This window comes from Lepidochelys kempii, chromosome 3 (assembly GCF_965140285.1).
Source record: "Lepidochelys kempii isolate rLepKem1 chromosome 3, rLepKem1.hap1, whole genome shotgun sequence".
Taxonomy (NCBI): Eukaryota; Metazoa; Chordata; order Testudines; family Cheloniidae; genus Lepidochelys; species Lepidochelys kempii.
In genome coordinates, this window is record NC_136382.1 from 93,964,768 (window position 1) to 93,978,941 (window position 14,174).

Consider the following 14,174-nt stretch of genomic DNA (forward strand, 5'->3'; position numbering starts at 1 on the left):
TCCAGCATTTTGAGCAGGGCACCAGGAAGACAGATGTAGCTGGTAACTGGAGTGAGGGAGGAAAGGAGCAGGACAGCTTGATTATAGGATTGAGGAGTATTAAAGGATGGGTAGAGGAGGGAAGCAGAATCCATGAAGGGCAAGTCCTTGGAGCAGTAGGTGCTCCCCACCCCAAAAGATGAAGGAAAAGCTCTAGATAGAGGGAGAGTAAAGCTCAGGGAACAAGGGCTGAGGAGGTGTATGGGTAAAAGGTTGAGCGGAGAAACAGTTGGGAACAGGGTCTGAAGAGGTCTGTTGTAGGGATTCTAGGTTTTGGGAGGCAAAAAAAGAAGGAAGCTTTGGGAGCAGGGGCTGATGAGGTCAGTGTACATGGAGGGTCCTGAGCTGTGGGATTGCTGCTCTAGGAACTTCATGAACTCTGTATGGCTGGATTTCCAGTCTTGCTCAGGTCCTGAACTATACTTGAGGCCTAAGCTCCCACCTTGCACAGTTCCTTAGCTAGTGAGGAGAAAGTGCCAGTGCGGTCTTTCAAGCAATAGAGGAGCAAATATTACTGTAAACAACATGAGGATATTGTGTACTCACAATGGAAAAACAGAAAAGTTGAGAGAGGAGGTGGTCCACGCAATTCTAAATAGAAAAGAAGTTTCAAAGAGATAACCTCCTCATGGAGAAACTATTTACACTCAAGAAAGTTTGAGACCCCCTGATCTTTATCATCAAAACACACTGCTCTTGAAGATTAGACAACAATACATCTATTAAATGTAATTTTGCGTGTGACAAGAAATGCAAAATGCAAATTAAAAGCATAAATCATGATAAGCTAATTTCATTAATATAATTTTGCTTTGAATAACCTATGGTATTGTTAATACCACAGGTAAAGAAATCTCACTTATTTTTAATATGATATTGCCCCTAAACAACAAGAGGACTGTGCGTATCATTCTTTGAAGGGCACTAACCACTTACCCCTTAGCAGTTCTACTCCAAATTATATTACTGAAATATAATTGAACGCTTAAGGTAAAAGAAAAGTAACAGGGTATCTTGCTACAGTGTAAACAGGTGGAATTTACATCATTTATTTCCTCATGCAAATAATGACCTTCCTAAGTCATTTGAAGTTTCATCATACATTATGTTTCAAATTCACACTAACAAAAGAGACACACACTCTATTATTGGCCAGTGCTTCAGCCTGTAGGTCTCCAGCTCTGAGCTGTGATAATTCATGCAAATAAATCACATCGTATGATTTTATTTTCCACATATCCTTTCCTAACAAAAGAGAAACCACATGGACAAATGCCTACCACCTGCCAGAACAGAGGAACTTCTTGGAAAGTTTTAATAGAGATGGGTGATATTTCTGCCTGCATCACAAGAATCTCATTTTCAATCCAGTGAACAAAGATGTCTGGTTGCCATGAAGGGCTCATCATTAAGAGAAAGGGTTCTCTTCCTTTATATTCCCCATTTATTGAAAGGATATGTTCTGAAGTCACACTGGAAATTGGTTTTTGACTATAATCTTTCCATGCAAAGCTACAGGTCCAAGATGGCATGAAAATGTTTTCACTTTTCACAGAATGTACATGTATTTATCTTTTAACAGCTTCACAACAGCTACAAATGAGTTCAGGGTGACAAGGCTTGAATATTGTAATTCCCTTTTAGTAGGTCTTCCATCAGCGTTTTCACCTTGCAGTAAATACTGAGTTCAAATGTACACCTGCTGAGTAGCTGTGATAACATTACGCACATCCTGCATTCTTTGATGGCTGTCTATAAAGTGACAGAGTGACTTTAAATTGTCTTTAGTGGTCTATAAACTCTTACAACAGGGGAGAAACCTAACTATGTTTGGGAACCTCCTCTGTGAATCTGACAGGTATCTACATTCTGACACTACCCACAATAGCTTTGCAGATGATTTGGTTTTTCTGTACCAACAACAAAATGCAGAACTTGCTCCCCTGGACATCCATCCATCTTAGCTTATTCTGCACTGTAGAATGGTATCTCATAACTTTACTTTTCCAGGCACTTTCAGCTTTAAATAATTTTGAATCCCCACATTCCTTTAAAATATCATCAAATTGTTTGGCTTTTAAAATAGTTTATCTAGTTTTCTTATATTTGTTTTACAAAATTATTAGTCACAATTTCTTTAAAATGGTTGTGAGCACCTATGCAAGGGGGGAAAGTGGTGATACACGAGTAACTACAGTATTATTACCGTTATCAATAGTTACTGGATGTCAAGAACCTTGACATCTAAAATGCGTCTTATGTGATACAGGGCTTGCTATGCTAAGTAATGAATGAGCTCAGTGAGTATGGCAGACAAATTTCATATAAGTGGATGAATCACAGAAATAATAACCCATTTGAATCATTCTGAAAACTGTTATTTTAAAAAGGAATCTATTTTCCATTTTTTGGTGTTTTTACTCCCAGAAGGCACAAGCTTGTCCTTAAGAAGAGAGTTATGAACTAGAAATTCACTTAATGTGTACCACCCATTCAAAGGATTTATAAACTCAGACCTGAGAGTTGACAGCTGAGATTCAGTGACCCCAATGGAGTTCCATTAAACTTATTCTATTTATTTATTTATTTATTAAGTACATACATAAATAAAATATCACTGCACTCCTCATCCTAGAACTTTCACTGTCTTGCACCCATGCAAAACATATTTATTTTAACAAGTAAACAGCATCAGGCTGCTGTCTGCAACTCATAACAATGCCATCCTTGGAATGTGCATGTGCATGACAAGAATGGTCAGCAGTGCTCCCTGTATTATAGGCTTCAGGCCAAAGCACTAACAGGAGTTCCTGATGCACCACAGGCTTCTCCAACAAAAGAAGAACAGGAGCCACTGCTCTGTTTCTTCCAGTGGGGAAAAAGGGACTATCTGCCCTTGAGGTTCTTGCCAAAGGGGACAGCGAAAAGGAGACACTGGTCCAGGCTTCTTCCTCTTCTCCAAAGGGGTGGAGAGAGAAGTGGCACAGACCATCACTGAACTGCAAGCGAGGTGAGAAAACAAAAATTTTGCACTCTTGGCTGACAGGTAATAACATTTCTCTGCCCCTTTGGGGCTAGAAGCACAGGTGTGTGTGTGGGGTGTGTGTGTGCCAAACTGTCCTAGCGGTTCCAGAATGGCTTCATTAATGGGGAGAGCTATTCTGTTGGGTCCGGGAGCATGCAGGATGCCCATGAGTTTGTGCTGGGAGTCTTGGATCTCATTAAAAGGAATCTAAAGCTCTCCAACAACTCTGCAGAGAAGGTCCTGGAACTTCCTGAAGTGCTTGGGGGTGAGGTGGGGATGAAGAAGTCACCACTTTGTCTGGGGATAACAATGCCAGTCTTGCAGGTTCTGGCCAAACCGCTGGATCTGGAGCTTTATGTTCCTCCTCCGTCAGGCCTGGGGACAGATCTGAGCATTCCCTTTGTGGGAGAGGAGACAAGAAGTGACTCCCTGGCATATTTGGATCAACTCTGTAGGAGGCATATTTGGATCAACTCTTCCCAAGGCCTCCAATATGGCCAGTTGGAGGGGTCGATAGGTGGTCGCGGGGGGAGCCTATGGCACGAGGTACCAGCAGCTCCGAGATAGATGAGGCGGAGGTTGGTCTCAAACCAGTGCAGGTCTTTTTGGTAGTAGAGGACATGTAGGGTAAGGGAAGAATGTTTCATTGGATGGATCAGAATCTCCCAATGAGGAGAAGACTGATTCTGGTTCCAGTGGCAATACCATTGGTGCTGCTGAAGGGAAGGTGTATTCTGTGTATTGGCCAGGTGATCAGCTTCTTCCAGCAGTCAGTTCTCTCAGAGTTTATATTATCCCTCTGGAAATGGAGGGCCCCAGTGGAGAAGGGGATTCTGGATTCGGAAGAGCAAAATGTCTTGCAGGGTGGCCAATGTGAGAGGGGTTCTGCTTGTCCAGACCATTGGAGCCGGCAAGAAGGGTGGTATCTGAAGTTGGCAGTGATTGGAATCCGTTGGTGCTGACGGATCCTGGGGTTTGGGAGGAGCTGGGGATAACAGTACTGACAGAACATGGGCTTGTGCTTTCTGGTCATGCATCCAGAACGTAGTATGTGGGCTTTTTGGTGGGCTTTTTTACAGATGAGTCCAATTTCTTTGAAGTGGATTTAGAGGAAAATTCATGGTTATGAGAGTGTTTTCTAGCTTCTCAACAAGACCCCACCTTGTGGTCTATGGGGTAATTCTCCCACACCAGAGTTGGACTTCACAGCAGGAGGCCCGCTTCTTGCTGAATCAGGCCAAACCGCCGCCACTGGGAGCTGCAGGTGAGGACGGTCAATGTAAACACTGTCTCGAGGTCCACCAGCGGATTACCCTGATGGGCTGCAGATTGCGCACCACTGCCTTATAATCACTTAAAATCTATCTTTTGTAGGTAATGAACTTGCTTTATTTTGTCTAAAATCAGCCTGTGGAAATCATAACTTGGGGCAGAAAGCTGTGTATATTCCTCTCCACATTGATGGAGGGGGCAAATTTCGTAAGCTTACTCTGTACAGTTCTCTGTGCAGCACAAGACGGTATAATTTTGGGTTTACACTCCAGAGGGGAGTGTGTGCCTTAGGAACTGGGAGGTACCTTAGCTGAGCCTTCCCATGCAAAGCTGATTTCAGTCTGTGTGTGTGTAGCTGCAGCTTGGTGTGCCCCTACCTTTTGTGAGCTGGTAAAGTGTAGCGTGATGCCTGGGGGAGGGCTTGGCAGGCTGCACAGCAGAGCAGTGTAAATGGAGCCTAGGCTGGCGGGTTAGGTGGGCTCAGTGGTATCCCAGTTCCAGGAGGCACCCCTGGAGGCAGAACCCGTCACAGTATTTACAGAGACAAAGTTCCTACTCTTCTTAAAATCCAGATTGGGCCCAAAATATTTGCTGGTCAGTTCTAATTTGTGCTCATCAAGGACTCTTCCATTTGACCTCAAGCTAGAGAAAGGGGAGAAGTGGATCTGCTATCATAGTAATCTTTGTCCACCAGCTCATGGGCTGGAGAGAAGACGACCCTGTCTAAAGTCTGCCATAACATTTGAGAAGCCTTGCAAAACAGATGTTTGCCATTTCCAACACCCACTCCATAAATATAACCTATTTTTGTTTCAAGCTTAGAAACTGGCTTACATCAGTTTGTGTTTTCAAAGCGAACATAATAAAAAAGGGGGTGGTGCTAGAATCGATCTTAAAAATACAAAATTGAGATTCTTATCAACTCCTACATTTCCTAGATTGGGGAGGAATGAAGAGGGGTGGGGGTTGCACAGCTGCAGACTATGGTTTCCAAAAGCCAACTTCTGCTATAACAAAATCTCAGGTCAGGAAATGAAGAAAGCAGTATCCATGGCCACCTCTTCCCATTTTAGCCGAAAGGAATTCTACACTTTTATATATTAGAATTCCCATCAGTGTTAGTTATGTATCATAAGCCATAAAATCAAGGGAAGAAACCTATACCATGTGAGTTGTGCAATTATTTTGCTTAGTCTAATTTCTGAGTATTCACAATTTGAATATTTATGAATGACCAAGAGAGAAAGAATTATTTGCTGAATAAATTTACAAATAATTTCTCATCATGAATACATCGGAGTATGTTGAGATCTGCTCACAGACAAACGAACAGGCAAATTCCACATGAGAAATTACCGTATATATATCGTTCATTAGACTGTTCGTTTATAAGCCGACCCCTCAAGATGGATAGGTAAAAATAGTAAAAACTGTATGACCCTTTCATAAGCTGACCCTATATTTCAGAGGTTGGCAAACTTTGGCTCCTGGCCCATCAGAGTAAGCTGCTGGCAGGTCGGGACGTTTCGTTTATCTGGAGAGTTCACAGGCACAGAGCCCCTCAGCTCTCAGTGGCCGCGGTTTGCTGTTCCCAGCCAAATGAGAGCTTCAGGAAATGGCGCCTTTTCCCACAGCTCCCATTGGCTGCGAATGGCAAACCGTGGCCACTCAGAGCTGAGGGGGCTCTGTGCCTGCAGATGCTCCATGTAAACAAAACGTCCCAACCCACCAGCGGCTTACCCTGATGGGCTGGGAGCCAAAGTTTGCCAACCCCTACTATATTTTAAAAGCTGGCGTCACACGAAACACTCAAAAGTTTTGCTAGAATTATTTTAATGCAATCTAAAGAAAAACCTGTTGTTGTCATAATAATAACTGAACAAATATGTATTCACCTTCAAAATTACAGTCAATATTTAAACCCAGTAAATCGATATTTAAAACAAGTAACTTAGAACAATATGAGACTTTAAAAAGTCTTAAAATCCTTCAAAGTCTGAATCAGTCTCTGATTCACCAAATAGTTCATTAAACTCAGCTTCAGTCACAGCTGCACCTGCACTGTCACCAGAGATGTCGGCAGTTTCATCTTCAGACTCACATTCCTTCTCATCATCAGCCTCTGTTGTGTCATCATCAAATATGGCATCAACTTCTGATCCGTCAAGTGCATTGCTGATACAGCATTTCCTAAATGATTTTTCTTATCATTTTAGAGGGAATGGACACCCACACGTCCTTGATCCACTGGGCAACCAGACTGATTTCGGGCTTTATAAGATTCCCGCCTTTTGTCAACTTCACCATGCCTGAGCACATCCATTCAGATCACATTTTGCGTAGCCTGTCTTTAAAGGGTTTGTTCAGGCAGACATCAAGCGGCTGTAGAACTGAAGTTAAGCCTCCAGGTATTACAGCCAAAGCAGTTTTCATATTTTTGGCCACATTTTTCACCTCATCCGTCTTGTGTGCCCTGAACAGGTCTCAAATGATCATAGCAGGTTTCTTGAAAAGTGCTCCTGGTCTCTTATTCCACACTTTTTCCAGCCATTCAATAGTCCGACTTTCATCCATCCACCCCTTTTCGTGTGCACCAGCAGGAAATTTCATGTTTTTAGGCAAGGTTTTTCTTTTAAAAACAACAACAGGAGGGAGCTTTGATCCATTTGCCAAACACGATAAAACCACCGGAAAATGGATTTTTTCGTGGCCAATGGTTTTAATTAAAACTGTTTTTTCACCAACACCAGTTACTGTTCTGTTGCTCGGAAGATCGAATGTAATCGGTGTTTCATCCATATTTCCTATTTGTGACAGTTCAAATGCATATTCCTTTCGATATTTTATAATAAACCTTTGGAAAGATTCGATTTTTTCTTCCAGATCTCTCAGCAGCTTTTGCTCTATCTTTGTTCACTGAAGAAGACAGAGACTATGACGGTTCATGAAGCAAGTACACCAACCTGCTGATACGACAAACACTGATGGCTTTACTGACTCGTATTTGTCATCTTTCGACATTTGCAGAGCACGCAGACGAATTCCAGTGCTAGTGACAATGTACCCATTTTGTTGACATTCAACAACCCAATTACTGAGATCTTTCTCCAGCTCAGGAAACGAAGTGCACCTCGTTGGACATTTTTTCTTCCTCCTTGGCATGTCTTTTAGTGTTGTTTTATTTTTTCGACATTCTCTTATTTGCTTCTCATTGATACAGAATTCACGAGCAGCAGCAGCAGCACAATTGTTGTTTGCTTCGGCATATTCAACAACTTTAAATTTGAATGCTGCGTGATAAGCAGACCTTTTTCTTTTGATTTCACCGTTGTTCATTTTAAATACTAGTATGAAAATAGATTATTATTATTGTAGTTATAGATTTTGTAGGACTTTATATAGGAATGTCACCTTCTTTATCACTGTCAAATTATTATTGTTCTTTGTTTATTTCAAAGCAGCCCTGTAGATTGGCATGTCTGTGGGGATAACAGGCTATTTCAATTTTATTAGCGATTCCATCGATTCTGCATGTTATATTTTCACATTGGCTCAAGACCTATAAGGTCCACTGGTAGAAACGCATGAAGAGATCAAATTACACAGTAGCGGTGCTATAGTACTATCATTCATTGTATTTTTCTGATTGGCTTGTAAGGCATAGCATTTTGTAAAATGCATGGGTCAAATGTTATGCAGATCTGCAGCACTGCTCTTTTAGTATTCCTTTCAAACCAATCTAGTCCACTAAACAAAGCCTTTGCAACTTTAAAAGGCTGCAGTATTGACATCAATAAATGGGTCGGCAAACTTTGGCTCCCGGCCTGTCAGGGTAAGCCGCTGATGGGTCAGGATGTTTTGTTTACCTGGAGCGTCTCACCGTTCCCAGCCAATGGGAGCTGCGGGAAGTGGCGCATCAGTTCCCACAGCTCCCATTGGCTGGGAACGGTGAACAGCGGCCACAGGGAACTGAGGGACTCCATGCTTGCAGATGCTCCAGGTAAACAAAATGACAATGTATTAGATATTCAATTCAATAATTTCATAGAGTTTAAAATCATCAAATTTTGGTGTAGACCCATTTATAAGCTGACCCCCACTCTTTGATGCGTCACTTTTTCATTCACCAAGTTCTAGTGTACTGTGTGCTCAATATAAAACCTTAAAATGGTTTCTGTATATACTTTGTCTAGATGAATCTACAACAGACTACTCACTTTGCATATATTCCACACTGATTCTCAATGCAAGAAACAACTGTTATAAACACTGTCTATTTCACACACTACCAAGCTCTGAAAACAGAGACCTAAATAAAAAAAACAGTACACAAGAAATCCTATAGCTTAAGCATATTGTTTTACTCCAGCTGCCAGACAAGATGATATGTTTATGTCTCATGTGTCTCCCACATGAGATTAGCCAAAAGGGTAATCTTGACATTCGCACAAGAAATGGATTACTAAGCAGAGCAACACAACTAAAAAAAAATTAACCCATTTGGCCACAAATGGTTCCAAAAATATAAATCCCAGGTTATTTATAAAATTTCATTCTGAGAAAAGAATGAAAATAAACTGACATAAGATGTTTGTTTGGCATCTGAACTATTAATATATTTAGTACCTTGTCTAAAATCAGCTTTCCTAGGAGCTTCCGAAAGATAGCACCTTGGCAAGGGGTAGGATGAAAACATTGGCCAGGGATATGGATCAGTGCCCTAGAAAAAAGAACCAGAACAAAGTGATATTAGGAGGTAAATTAATAGCAGTTTACCCAACTCGTCCACAGGTAAAGTTTGCTTATTGTATAATTAATCTCCAACAGATTTGTCAGAATTATTGACACTACAATTTAATTGTATAATTTTCTATAATTAAAAGAAAAAGTAATACAAAATCCAGTACGTATATGAGCCAGAAGGTTTAACCAACTTGCTCTGGTAACTACTGTTAACAATTTTGAATTTAATATTTTTTCATTGAAAGGAAAATTATAGCTTTCAAAAGAAATACTGTATTTCCAATTTTATATATTGATCTAGTTGTCTTTTCTGTGCTGACAGTAATTTCCATCTTCTCCTTATGAGTGACAGTCAGTAGAAAACCATAGCACTTAACAAAAGAACCTGCTTAACAAATACTGCACTGTGAGAATACCGATGAGAGATACAAGTATTTGGTAGTGCAGATGAAAAGCAAGCAGGGTAAAATCATAGGCATATATTTGACATGGCAGTTCCAGCTTGGCCAACGGGGCCTCGCATGGGGGGCAAATTACGTACCTGCCCAAGGCTTGCAGTTTCGGGGGGAACGCACCCCCCATGTCCCTCCCAAACTATGCCCATAGGTAAAAAAACATCTGATAAAAGGAAGATGTTACAGATAGAAATCTATTAAAGAATTTAAAAAAATCACTCCCACAGTTAGAGAAACAGATTTTTAATAAAAAAAAAAAAGATATTACCTGAGCACTTAGTAGCCCACTGACACTAGAAATAACATCTTTGCTAAGCAAATCTCTTTTCCTGCAATGGAAAACGTTAACACTCTTGATGTGCAGACAGTTGTCTTTTGATACTAAATAATATTTATATTGTGAATTAGCAGCAGGAATACTTAAGACCTAGAACCAGCACAAGAACAATTGTTAAACTTTTCCCTCTAACCTTATTTAGTACTCTTTGAGGCAAAATCCGTTCCACTGGTCCTCCTGTAAGATTTATCCTAACAAGAACATGGTTTCTCTCTACCGATAGACCATCAATTATAAAATTTCTGAAAAAACAAAACAAACTTGATTTACCATTGAGTGCTGCTCTTAGAAAATATGCAAGGATGCTAATAATTCTAGGGACTCACTATGATTATAGAGCTAGATTGTAACTAGGACTACATACTTGTGTAAGGAAAAATCTACATAATAAGATTCCAGGATCATCACTCTAAGCCTAGAATGTCTGTTGAGTCAGACTGAAGCATCAGCTACAAGCATGGTTGAGAGCTCTTTTTGTTCAGAATATCCTAAGGTTCAATCATCGCTGGGCTCTGCAGTTCATGTCTTTTTTTTTTTAAAGTTCTCAGCCATTTTGACTTTATGAATTATACTTACGTGACAGAAAGGTATGTATCTATTCCTTGCCAAGAGTCCCAGATCATTGTGATATCAGAGGTAACTCAATAAATCAACACCTTAAAGCTAATTTGCATGCAACAATTTCATTGGCTGTATGTGGGAGATTGCACAGATGGTGGATTACTTGTCCCAACTGCCACACGTAAAGCACCCACCCACACAACAAAACCAGCATTCACTATAACCCCAAACACACATAACCCCTCATGACAGTATACACCCCTCATTTGCAACTCATACACATCAACACAAATCTCCCAGCACAGCCCTCCAGAGACAAATCAACACAACCAGCACACAGGATAACACCAAACACACATAGAACTGCACTGTACACCCCACCCTGCAGTGCAACAATTCTCTTTCACCACCCACAAAAATCAGCAGAAAACTACCAGCCAACACACATTCCCCAGCCCTCAGACATACTTACCATAAAACCATAAACCTGAGTAGCAAAGTCATTCTGACTTCACGAATTACACCCGTGCCACAGCATGGGCTTTCAGCTACTAGTAGGGCAGTAAAAACAACTCTCACATCCCTAAGATGGCTAAAGGAACCTGGGGTCTTGGGTATGTAGCAATAAGTAGGCTCTGCATGCCTACTTCCCACCTGAGGCAGATGAGAAGTGGGTGGGTTGGGATGGAGAATTTGGGGGACCCTTAGTTACACCTGCTAATTCAGTGGCTAGAGCACCTGAGCCCAACTAGGGGGTTTAAAATTTGCTGCTGACATAGGCCAGAAGCAAATTACTACTCCAGGAGCAAAGAAAAGTGTGGAGGGCATAGTGATTCAGAGCTTACATGTCACTCCTTGCTCAAGACTGTGCCTAAAGTCACAATCTAACCCAAAGTAAATTTGTTTTAGAAAGGAAAAGCACTTTCACTTTTCATATACAGAGTCTGCTATAAGAACAGTGTGTAGCCATTATTTAGAAAGATAATGGGCCCAATCCTCACTTGGTATAAATCAGCAATATACACCAGTTGAGGATCTAGGCTGTACTATTAGAGTCTCAGCTCTATACCGATCACGTTTGTAAACACTGTGACAAGTTCTTAATGTGCAACATACTGAGAGAGCTAAAGAACAAACTGACTTCTAATTTCACGCTATGCTGTGTGGAGCTGCACTGCAGGCCTCTTTAAGGAGAACGTGGTCTATTTACACAAGATAATTTTACTTTTGTAATTAGCAATTAGAAGTCATAAGAGGAAGAGAGAGAGCTGAGGTTACAAAGAGGAAAATTCAAGGTATATTTATTTGTACATCAGACCTTTATAAGGGTCCTTTAATAACACAACTCGACCATCACATTTACATCTGAAAATGTTGTGCCTACTATTATTACAAGTAGCCTTTAGGATTACTGTATATTAAAGAGACTAAAGACAAAATATTTCCCTTTTTTTTCAGTTTGTTAATTTTGCATTTTTTTATTATTAAAGATTAAGGCCTCAATCTTGCAAGCATGCATTTAAATAATTTTACATATGTTAGGAGTCTAGTTTATTTCAATAGGAGTATTTATATGAATAAAGCTATTCAAATGTGTAAGTACTTGCTGGACTGAGTCTAAAATAACATCATATTTATATTGATCATTTCTTACCCAGGTCCTTCAGAAGTTTCTATGATGTTCTCCTTCTGGGCATTTAGAAGCACTTGTGATACTTTATATTGAGACTCTAAAAGTAGAAGTGTATCTAGATCACAGCACAGCACACTTAACAACCTGTAGAAGGACACATATTGAAATTACAGCATGATTTAGGAATCTGTTAATACAGACTAACGCAGACCAGAATAAACATGAGATCTCAAAGTAAAAAAAAAAAGTGCTTTAAGACGAAAGGTGCTGGAACTAGGAGTGCTGGGGGAGCGGCAGCACTCCCTGGTTTGAAGTGGTTTCCGTCATTGACAGGGTTTACAGGTTTGTTTTAATGGCTTTCAGCACCCTCATTCTAAAAATTGTTCCAGTAACTATGCTTTAAGAAACCCAGACAGAACTAAGAGACAAAGCATTGCTTTGTATCCCGTTAGTAGACATTCTGCTTGCTCAGGGTTATGCAACTAGAGACTAGCTCCCAATAGATTTTTAATTTATAATGAACAACTGTAAAAAAACATTCACAAACATATGCTGGTCAGCTTAGTCTGCTGACTGCACCTCACAGAAAACAAACATGATGTGGAATTAATAAAACAACCAATACTCTGAAATGTCAAGAAATGATACAACACTAAGTTGCTGATGTAACTTCTAATTAAGTTCTGTTGAAAAAGTCAAGATAAAAAAGCCACAAATTTATATTCCCTACTGTAAGTACTCTACTGTTTAGTCAAATTTGATGCAAAGATCAAAGGCAACAAAAGATTTAGCATGCAATTAAAACAATGCATCTCTTATTTTTTATATCAGAACATTTTGGTAGGTAAAGGTAATAATTTCCAGAACACATGACAGCAAGCTAAATACAATTTTATTTTACAACATCAGGCCGAATTCACAATGATAATGCTCTCTTTCTAGCTTGACGTTACCTGTTGTAGAATCTGAGGTATCGCCAGGTTAATATATGAAGTACTGAAATTGTAAACTTTTTTGTATTTTTTGCATAAATCTGGTTACTGTAAATCACATCAAAAATTATTTAATCGAAAGTGCCCTATTTATGGAAAAATATACCAGTAAAATTCTTGTTGCTGCTTTCATTCTTTTATTGTAGAAGTAAAACACATCATGAATAACATCTGATTAGCATTACATTTTGCATTCACATAATATCTGCTGTAACCTAGGGAATACATATTACTTGACATTTGTATCTGTTAGTCAGTGTTCTCAATGTTTCTATTGAAAACAGGAAAAAATCCGGAGCCATACTCACAATAATTTAATACCTGCATATTCAAGTGATCATAACTAAGGAATGCATAACCAAAATGACTATTTTTAACTCAGATCTGCTTAATTTACATCCTATTTAAATTGTATTTCTATTTATTTTCTATTAACTTGTGCCTATCTATGAGATCAGAGGTTCATTCTTAGCACTTTTCTAAAGCACAAAAGCAGCAACATCTGGACTGTAATATTTCATGTGTTTAAAATAGCCAAGTTAGAAAAAGAACACTTCAACTGTTATAAAGATGTTGAGCTGAATTTAGCCCAGAATGGACGGTGGCTTTCACCAGTATATAACCTAACTGAACTCCCCATTAGAGAAAAATCTACCAGGAATGGAGTTTGATAGTATACATCAATCATAACAGCCCCGCTTGTGGGCAGGAGAGAGTAACAGCCCATAAAGTGAGCAGATCTGGCCCAGGAAAGAGAATGGCATTGTGCTGATTCAGAACATCCCATGAATAATCTCCACTGCGGCATTCATCCGGAACTTGGCTATATTACAAAAGATTAGCCGTTAAAAAGATCAAATTAAACAATATACACTTCAAACTAACATTCCCCTCCTCTACCTCTCAAGTTGGAGTCAGAGGTGGTCTGTGTTAGTGGCAGGAGCAAGAGTCAGACCTAGTGGATCGCACGAACAGGGATTTCCCTAACACCCCCCACCCTCCCCAGTTTTGTGAACTAGTTACATGCAGTGTTGCCAATTTAGTGATTGTTTGGAAATCTGAATTGAAACTGGAACAGTAATACACACTTTAAAAGCATATAAAGTATATGATAAAA

General features: G+C 39.9%; 1 protein-coding gene across 8 annotated transcripts in view; it reads right to left on the reverse strand.

Annotated features, from left to right (window-relative positions):
- TBC1D32 (TBC1 domain family member 32) overlaps positions 1 to 14,174 on the reverse strand; it is a 180,170-nt gene that overhangs the window by 76,013 nt on the left and 89,983 nt on the right. For 7 of the 8 annotated variants that reach the window (XR_012158036.1, XM_073337176.2, XM_073337184.2 and 4 more), the window contains exons 24-26: positions 12,087 to 12,209; positions 10,005 to 10,131; positions 8,963 to 9,056 (exon numbers count right to left, since the gene is read on the reverse strand). Coding sequence is in view for 7 of the 8 variants with exons in the window: in XM_073337176.2 (XP_073193277.1) it covers positions 8,963 to 9,056; positions 10,005 to 10,131; positions 12,087 to 12,209 (344 nt within the window). In the remaining variant the exon portion in view is untranslated. The remainder of the gene's footprint in view (positions 1 to 8,962; positions 9,057 to 10,004; positions 10,132 to 12,086; positions 12,210 to 14,174) is intronic. The other variant, XM_073337180.2, reaches the window with a different exon arrangement.